The 9,210-nt window shown below is 39.8% G+C and overlaps 2 protein-coding genes across 13 annotated transcripts; both read right to left on the bottom strand.

Moving 5' to 3' along the window:
* Positions 1-645: 645 nt before the first annotated feature.
* Positions 646-3,207, bottom strand: LOC149175551 (uncharacterized). Its single transcript, XM_089421163.1, has 4 exons — positions 3,000-3,207; positions 1,722-2,032; positions 1,363-1,455; positions 646-1,249 (listed from the first exon to the last, which is right to left on the bottom strand). The coding sequence occupies exons 1-3, from the start codon at positions 3,205-3,207 to the stop codon at positions 1,366-1,368; spliced, it is 609 nt and encodes a 202-aa protein (XP_089277289.1). The 3' UTR covers positions 646-1,249; positions 1,363-1,365.
* Positions 3,208-5,357: 2,150 nt separating this feature from the next.
* LOC149175550 (oligopeptide transporter 4-like) lies at positions 5,358-8,795 on the bottom strand. Of its 12 annotated transcripts, none has more exons than XM_089419700.1 (7): positions 8,694-8,795; positions 7,649-8,659; positions 7,249-7,546; positions 6,934-7,044; positions 6,134-6,700; positions 5,609-6,031; positions 5,358-5,492 (listed from the first exon to the last, which is right to left on the bottom strand). In XM_089419700.1, the coding sequence occupies exons 4-6, from the start codon at positions 6,972-6,974 to the stop codon at positions 5,848-5,850; spliced, it is 792 nt and encodes a 263-aa protein (XP_089275826.1). In that variant the 5' UTR covers positions 6,975-7,044; positions 7,249-7,546; positions 7,649-8,659; positions 8,694-8,795; the 3' UTR covers positions 5,358-5,492; positions 5,609-5,847. The 12 variants fall into 12 exon arrangements, with proteins under 12 accessions (XP_089275826.1, XP_089275831.1, XP_089275833.1 ...); XM_089419705.1 differs by having other exon boundaries at positions 5,609-5,783; positions 5,889-6,031; positions 7,649-8,777; XM_089419707.1 differs by having other exon boundaries at positions 5,609-5,783; positions 5,939-6,031; positions 7,649-8,777.
* Between the last annotated feature and the right edge of the window lie 415 nt (positions 8,796-9,210).

Raw genomic sequence — 9,210 nt, 5'->3', positions numbered from 1 at the left:
ATGGGCTCCATGTTAAATCGAACATCCTTCATTTCTCAGCCGGAGCGAGCATTAAAGATTTCCTGCAAGCTGGCCTGCTCTCGCCTGAAGTGAGTTTGCAGGTGCCATAACTGAGCCTGGGATGGTGCGCTGGCCACCATCTAGCTAGGCCGAGTGCTATCAATCCATCGCCTCACCATTAATTTTCTGAGAATTCACCCGCATCCGGGTAATAATTGACATAAGTATTAAACATAGATTTAAACTTTTATAGTCGAGTATAATTCTCTTAAAAACTTTTATAGTTGAGTATAAGTCTCTTAAAACGTTGGGTTGTGAAAATACATAGGAACAAATAGCTAATAACTGTATCTATGTTCATGATCTTCATTCAAATTAATTACCAAAAAGAGACAAGAGGGAATTTATGAATTACATTTTTAGACGAAACATATCCCCATGCATAAAATAGTTTATATATTTCATATACCATGTAGCTAAAAGCACAGTGACAAAACATAAGGAAAAACACTAGGACAATAAAGTTATGGGTAGAAAATTGATCTAAATTTGTGTAGGAGCCAATTGTAATTATGAGAAAACCGTTCTTTTCTTTACTAAGGTATTTTTCTTTACTAAAGTATCATTGACAGAACTAAACCGTTAATACTGTTTAAAATATTACATGATAAAAGTTAACCCTAGTTGTTATCAACAAAACCAACAACCGAGGAACCATTCACAACTCTAGAAATTAAGGACAACCATGCAAGGGCTTTCCCTATAGTAAATCCTATCAGAAATGAGGTTAGACAACCTGCACCTGAAAGGGGAGAATGAAATCTTGTAAGAGAAGCTAGCACTTGGGAAAACATGAAACCCTCTAACTCAGTAAGTGGAAGGCCAGAAGCAACCATCAGTCGATATCTATTTCAAGAAAATAGAAACCAAGTTAGTAAACTATGAAGGCCACATGAATTTTTAGAAGGGGACCCGTTAAATACGTGAAGAAGGAACTCTGCAGATGACGACCAAAACGATCCCTTGAGTAAACCCCTGTATCAAATTTCTAAACACAAAAAATGGGAGAGAAAAGACCCGTGATCACAGTGGATGACATAACTTAGAGTAGTACCTAACATTAACACTTTCGTGAATTCAAAAAGGGTACAAGAAACCTAGTCTAAGATGGAATGGAGCCCATACTCAAAACTAGCATTGCTAGAAACGCCTCGTCCTTCTTTATTGTGTTGTATTAAAGGAAGGAAACCTGCGTTATTCCACGAAAAAGGAAAAATCGAGATGAGCAAACCCTAGCAACGAAATAGAATAAAATTTCAATAAGAAATTGAATATCTAATTGAGTGAAGGAAAAATTATCACTTGTCAAAGGAGTCTAACTGTAAACGCTGGCTTCTCACAGCCATCGCCATCTCCTCTGAATGCATCCCATCGCTGGTTAAAACTCAACCTCCGCTAAACGCACAATCAAAGTCAAAATCAAAATTAATCAACATAAGTAAAATCAATAAAACGTGTTGAAAAGGGTAGGTTATTTTTATTTCAGGAAATATTTCAGGTTTCTGCCGAAGTAGTGCCGAAGTAGTAAAAGAGTTAGAACAATTAATTTTGCTAAGAAAATAATAAAAGAGTTTAAACAATTAACTTTGCTCGTATCTATTAAATTTCAAAATATTTTCTAAATTTGAAATCCAATTTAGCTCAACTGAAAATAATAATACCTTATGGGACAGGGTGAGAAGAATGTTTCCTGCAGCATCCATGAGAGAGAGGTGTTTGGCCTGAGTTGAGTAATCATCAACTCTGAAGACCAGATTTCCAGATGAATCAAATACTGTGAATCCTTTTCCATCAAGGAAGAGAGAGCTCTTCCAAACGGTGAAGGTGGAAGGAGGGTGTACTTCACAAAAATGATCATCATGGCAAGTCGAAACTGAAACTACCGTGGCCGAGGGACACGTAACGCCTGGATGCACCCGAGGACGCACCAACAAAACAAAATCCCAGATAATGTAATCACAGTGATATCTTTCTCAATTTACTGATTATATATTTTTATTTAAAATACTCAAATTAAATAATAAACCATTCAAAACAAATTAGCAAATTCACTAAACATGTCTAGTTAATAAATCTGTGAAAATTTAAGCTATCAGTAATTTGAAACCTAATTTAACAAGGACAGCTGCGACGCAGCGAGTCCCTGCATCAAGTTAACACATGAGTTTGTGAAGATGCATTGGTTGATCCGGAGACATGGCCACTACTGGCCTATGGTCCTGGCCTAATGAACTCATGCTAGCACTGGCTTTAGAACAAAGCAAACGGTTTTCGAGCTTGAGGCTATTCTTTGTTTGTCTTTAGCAGGTATTGAGAGGGATCTATCTGCTGAAAGACTCAATGCAAATACCCTTTTTAACAGTTTCAAAAGGCAAATTCAAGAACAGTTTGAAGATGTGCATGTTCTAAAGGAGGACCTCCTTTATAGGATCAGTGATCAAACAAAAGAGATAGAGAGAGCTGGGGCAAATCTAAAAGGTAATCAGGAGAAAGAAAACACATTGGTCATTGCCTTTGTAGATTGCTTGGGACAAATTACAGAAAGCAGATCTTGAGCTGAAAGAGAAAGATCAAAAGGTCCATGAAATGATCGTATCCTAGCAAGCAATTGAGGTTACCAAGGCCAGGGTAGAATCAGAAAAGCAGCAACTTATGGCTGTAGCAGATCAAGAAAAGGAACAAGAACTCTATAAGCAGCAACTTATGGCTGTAGCAGATCAGGCATTGTCAACTTGTTCAGAAAAGGAACAAGAACTCTATATTGCACAAAAACAATTAGCATGCATTCGAGTCAGCTGATGCTCATTGTAAGATTTCTGATAAGGAAAATGAGCTCTCATCTTTGCATGCTATGTTAAATGAAATTCAGCTGAAGCTACGGCTTTAGAACAAAGTAATGTGAAAGCTGCTGAGATGACACCAGCAGTTAAATAGAAGACCTTGCAAATCTGATCCTTGAATCACTCTCCAGTCCTCCATCAGTAGTCGAAGACGCGCAAGATGGAAAAGGAGTTCTCCATTCTCAATTGTGTTCCAATGCTCATGTGGGTTTTGAAGAAGGGCCTCCACAACCTGGTGTCCAGGAGGGCGCTTCTTCAGGTAAGGCCGTTGTCGACTCCAGAAATGGCACATTCGGAAGCCAGTCATGGAGGAAAGAGCTCTCAGAAACTGGTGAGTTTCTTTTACACTGAATTCTTCAACAAGATGGGAGTTTGGGTGAAATTCTAGATTCAGCCCTAATACAAGAAGGGGATCTTCTGGCAATCTTAAAGGGACTGTGAATTTAGAGAATGGAAGAAGGCCCTAGATGTATTTGAATTGATAAGAAACCACGAGGATCACAAGCCAAATGCACAAACAATTGCAGTCATGATCAGGATTTTAGGCATAGAGGCTCAATGCTCTAAAGCAACTGACTTGTTTCATAATCTTCCCCTAGAAGGTTATCCGATGAATGCCTATACCTATACCTCTTTAATTTCTACTTATTCCCGGAATCGTATGTACAGAGAAGCGATCTCTCTGTTCAAGAGAATGGAGGAAGGTGGATGTGAACCAAATATTGTCACCTACAATGTAATGCTTGATGTATACGGCAAGATGGGTAATTCTTGGAACAAAGTTGTATCACTTTTTGAGCAGATGAAAACTCGGGGAATTAAGCCTGATGAATGCACCTACAATACCATTATAGCTGCTTGTGGCAGAGGAGAGCTGTGTGAAGAAGCATCCAATATTTTCAAAGAGATGAAGGCAGAGGGATGTCCCCCGGGTAGAATCACATACAATGCTCTTCTTAATGTCTATGGAAAAGCAGGGTTGCATGGAGAAGCAGGGTTGCATGGAGAAGCCCTCTTTTCTTTTGCAACAAGAAGAAGTGTAGAAGTTACACAAAGCTGTCTAATAAACAATGTACAAAGACCAATACAGACACAATGATGAAATCATGTTTTTGCAAAGTTCAAGCTTGAATTTTACCATTTTTCGATCCTTATTAGGTCCTTTCAGAAACTTTCGAAAGAGAACTATGAGTAAATCTCAATCAATATCATGCCCATCCAGCCAATGAGGCATTGGCTCACTCGTGAGGATGACAGATTGTTACGTCATTCACCAGGGTTCTACTACTGATGTGGTCTGCCCACCTATATGCAATGAGTTTCAAAGGGATGAAATCGAATACAACTTTTCAGTGTTTTTGGTAATTACTGTCCCACAGACCAGGTAGCTAAGCGGGAATCCACTCTTTATGGTCTAGCCCTTTTGAAGGCTTGTATTGAAGATAAAAAACAAAACAAAACATGTATATGTGATAACTTATACCATTATGGGACTTTCTGAATCAATGCAATCATTTTATACATATTACAAAACTAACAATGAATATAGTCACCTTGTAATTACTATTAAGATAAAAAATGAAACCAGGGGATTTAAAAAAACCTGGAAGTTCAACAAGAAGAAGTGTAGAAGTTACACAAAGCTGTCTAATAAACAATGGCGAAGAAGTGTAGAAGTTACACAAAGCTGTCTAATAAACAATGGCATATCTGTAATCAAAGCACATCACAGTAAGTAAGCTAAGTACAAGCGATGGAGAAGCTAAGTACCCACTACTTATGGAATAAACTTTAAAGCATGGTTAGTAACAAGTAACAAACACAGAAAGGTGATCATAATGCTTTTGGTATTTGTTCCTCGACTCCCTCGCAGAGCCTACAATTCAATGAAACCATGCTGAAAATACAGCACTTCCTCATTAAATTAAATTCCAGGCATCAATTTCACCAATCAGAACACTCGTGACCTTCCCAAAATTTGACCCAAGTATAGTCCATAGAGTGATAATCAATACAATTTTGCAATTTGTATTTTTCAAAAATGTTGTATCCCAACAGAAACAGAAACTTGAATTTAGTGTTCACATCTTGCTCCATCAACATGCAACTCCCTGAGAAGATATTCAGTACGCAACTTTTTTTTCTCAAAATCACAAACTTCCATTAACGATGACATTCATTCCAGCTTACTCCTGGCAGCATGCAAAGTATGCTCTGGTGTAGTGCTTGATTTGCTGAGGATGAGAGTACCGAAAACAATTAGAAAGGCACCTACAAACCACTGTGAGAAATTCAGAGTTAACTGGTGGCAGAATCAATCTTTGTGTTTTAATTTCTGGTCACTTGTTTTGAAGTTCCACTGACCCTACTGGGAATATAAAACTTATTGGCCTTGAAAAATACGATTATGCATAATGATTCCTTGAAGAGAAAGAGGCCAGTTAATCCCGAAACCAAAAAATTGGTAGCAAAGTTCACAACTGTAGCTTGCAACGAAGTTAGAGCCTTAAGACTGCTGACATAGCAGCTCCACATTGTCACATTCAATAAAACCACACCTGCATAACCCAACAGCTGAAACCTCCTATCAAACTGCAACAAGAAGAAGTGTAGAAGTTACACAAAGCTGTCTAATAAACAATGTACAAAGACCAATACAGACACAATGATAAAATCATGTTTTTGCAAAGTTCAAACTTGAATTTTACCTTTTTTCGGTCCTTATTAGGTCCTTTCAGAAACTTTCGAAAGAGAACTATGAGTAAATCTCAATCAATATCATGCCCATCCAGCCAATGAGGCATTGGCTCACTCGTGAGGATGACAGAGTGTTACGTCATTCACCAGGGTTCTACTACTGATGTGGTCTGCCCACCTATATACCTAGTCTGGCACAAATGGCCCGAGAGAGAAATTCATAAAAGAATAAAATTTGAAATAAATAGTTCTAGAATAATAATTCTGAAGTCATAATTAATGTATATTTACAGAGTGCAAAGGCAACAGCAACAGTCCCAAACAAGAGAGTGTAGAACCACCATTGTGGGATGTCAGGGTATTTGCGCATCAATTTAGTATGGATATCAGGCCGATTGTTTTTGGATGCTGCTACAGCACGCTGCCATATTTCCCTGCACCATAACAACGCATGTCATTTAAACTAACATCCATAATTGATGATCTTGCAAGAAAGCAGTAATGGAAGTCAAGTCAATACAAAAATCAGAACTTACTTCCCATAGAATAGAGCGACATGGGTAATTGTAAAAGCAATGGTTGCAAATCCAAACCCACAAGTCAGAGCAAAAAACAATCTCATATGTATTTGACCATTCTGATTGTAAGCAGCGAGATCCAGCTCAAATTTATTGTTCACAATCTGTGAAATATTATAGTTTTGACCTTGGGCTGTGAACAAATCGGAGCTGAAAATAGGAAAAGCCTTTGCATTGTACATGTTAGTGCCCCAATAAGCAAGAGGGACTGCAAAGTATACTACGAAGACATAACCAACCATGACATTCATAATGGCAAAGAATGGAGAAATAAGAGGACTGAACAAGAAGTCTGCGATGCTGCTCCAATCGAAACCAAAGGCACCTAGTCCGAGGCCATTCATGCCGGAGCCAATCTGCTGTGCTGTGACAGAGTGAGGCCAAATCCAGCACACCCACGATACACTGGTCAGGGTTGAGAATAGATAACCATGGAATACATAGTAGCAAAAGCTGCAGGTCATGGCCATGAAGAAGAAGGTGTTACGAGACATCCCCTTTCCATGGTCTTTCTCATGCAGTACCCTGCATGTCAAACACAGAACCTTCTCCATTACCAATTCTCACAGTATAATTAAATGAAAAGTAACTCAATAAGTGGACTGGCTAAATTTGTTTTCAGAATTTCGTAAGAACTATTTTTCTGAATTTCACAACGAGAAATTATTAAATTTAACCACTTATCAAGTAGTAGATCCATTAACACCACTATGATTTACTTAAAACATTCCCAAGAAATATTGACATTTTTATTATACCGGGACAGGGTCACCTGGACCACTCTGCTTGGCCACCACATGCGTGCAGGTTCTACAACATACTTACGGAGCAGTCCAGCCCATCAGTATCCTCATCTTGCAAAAAGAATGCTGGAAGATGCAACCATACCATGTAGCTCAGAGCCAATCTAGATATGTAAATTCTTTAAATTCCATAGATGTGTGTTCAATGCACAGAGACAACTAGAGGTGAAAAGAATACACAGCCAAAAAGACACGAAAGAATGAAGACTATTGAAGACAGTTGCCAATTCAAGAAATTAATGATTATGTGAAAAGGTTAATAGAAAGAACCACTCCGAAGAACAATCCCTTAGAGCCATGTTAGGTCCCACATAGCTTTTTGTGTAGGATGATTTCTATGTTATGTCGACAATGGTTACATACAAATAAAATGATGGTTAACAGTAATATATAGAATTTGCATGTGCTACGCGTGTCCTACTGCTTCACCACCAGAGGTTTAACGAAAGACCAAGTGCCTTCACAGAAACTCAGCTGCCAAACACACAGCTTTTCACAAAGGATGGACCGGGAGTAGCCCTGACCGTGTCTCATGTCTCACCACGTCTCACCAACCCAGTAAACCCTGCTGCAGGAGAGAGTTATAAGCTTAGGTCTGTGCTGCGATAAATCGATTGTATTGACATTTGATAGCTATTTATAAACAGTTTGAAAACTGAGATGAATGTACCTCAAGAGGCAAGAACTGCAGTTAGAACGCTCGATGTGATCTCTCCCATATCCCGAATCAATCGATAAAGGGTCAATCTGTGATCTCTATCTGCCCCTGGATATGCTGTAAGTGATGGTGGTGAATCTGGAGCCGGGGACCAGGGCAACCAGATCTGTTACTTGAACAAAGCATTAATTTAGCTCGCATCAACAGATAGTCGGATTTCAAGCGCTTCACCAGCCTTACGAGGAGCAAGCCCAACACGAAGCCTTACGAATAGCAAGCCCAACAGTAGCGTGATGAGGAGCCAGCCCAACCCTGCTCGAGACCAGCATCTCTTAATTTGGCTCCGGTCTTAGTTAATTCGGCTCCTGAACGAAGCGAGGCCAGTGAAATGCCCTGAATCATCCTGTTCACTGGATTTAATTTTCGCCACTTACCTGAATGTCAGACTTGGTAAGGCTCCCTGCCGCGGGAGGTCCAGCAGCTTAAGATAAATACCCATACCCTATAGCTCACCTTCGGATAGTTCCATATCCAGACCCATATCCAACAATAGTCGTAGGAGAGAAGCAAAGACTGACCTCCGCCCTGCAATAACAGATCAGTAGTAACCAGCTCCGGCCAAACCCCATTGCACAACCAGGAAACCCTAGTGAGGGCTCTCTCTGCAAAATATTTTCCTTGCACGTTTCTTGCTGAAATTCGGCAACCAACAGGCATTCCACCCAGGGGTTTTCCTTGCACGTTTCTTGCTGAAATTCGGCAACCAACAGGCATTCCACCCTAGGGTTTTTGCAGTCACGAACCACCAGGTGCATTCCCAGCTGGATCCAAAGGAAAGAGGGTAGATTTTCTCTGCCATATTCCGCCAAAGTTTGTGCAATCTGCATAAAATTTAGACAACGCCCAGTTTGCATCCGCCACTGAACGACTTAGAGTTACAAAAATAACAGACTGATTGTATATCAGATCTTGATGCTAGTGATTAGTTCTTCGAACAAAACCGCCGAGCCGATAAGCGGACACCTCCCGCCATGCAAACGAGCCGATAAGCGGACACCTCCCGCCATGCAAACATTGACCATACGGCCGACACCTGCGAAAGAACAAGCACGTTAGCAGCGAAAGAACAAGCAAGTTAGCAGACAACGAATTGAACACTTAACATTTTAGCAGCGAAAGAACAAGCAAGTTAGCAGACAACGAATTGAACACTTAACATTAAACATTAAGGAATTAATGTCAGCATTAAAACTAAACCGCACACCGTCAGGGCCACTTGATTGTGGGTAAGTATCGGTTTAAGATATGGTCCGGCCTCTTCCGCCTCGGGAAGAGGCCAAATAAGATGGCGAACAGATGGGAGATGGCAAACTTTAGAATATAAGTAATAATACCACTAAAAAACCCTGCGAATTAATGCTATCTCCCCTCGGAACGGTTACTATAGTCCCTGCCGGATGCCAGATGGCAGGGACTAATAAAACACATACTATGCACGACGAAAGGAACTTTGAAAGAATTCCGGCACTCCTTTCAGATTTATTCATCAGAACATAAATTTTAATACAACAATG

The sequence above is a fragment of the Pinus tabuliformis genome, chromosome 4_1, assembly GCF_031772625.1.
Source record: "Pinus tabuliformis cultivar Carrire ecotype Pingquan chromosome 4_1, CPIR1, whole genome shotgun sequence".
Classification (NCBI taxonomy): Eukaryota; Viridiplantae; Streptophyta; class Pinopsida; order Pinales; family Pinaceae; genus Pinus; species Pinus tabuliformis.
This window is presented reverse-complemented; position numbering and strand designations above follow the sequence as displayed.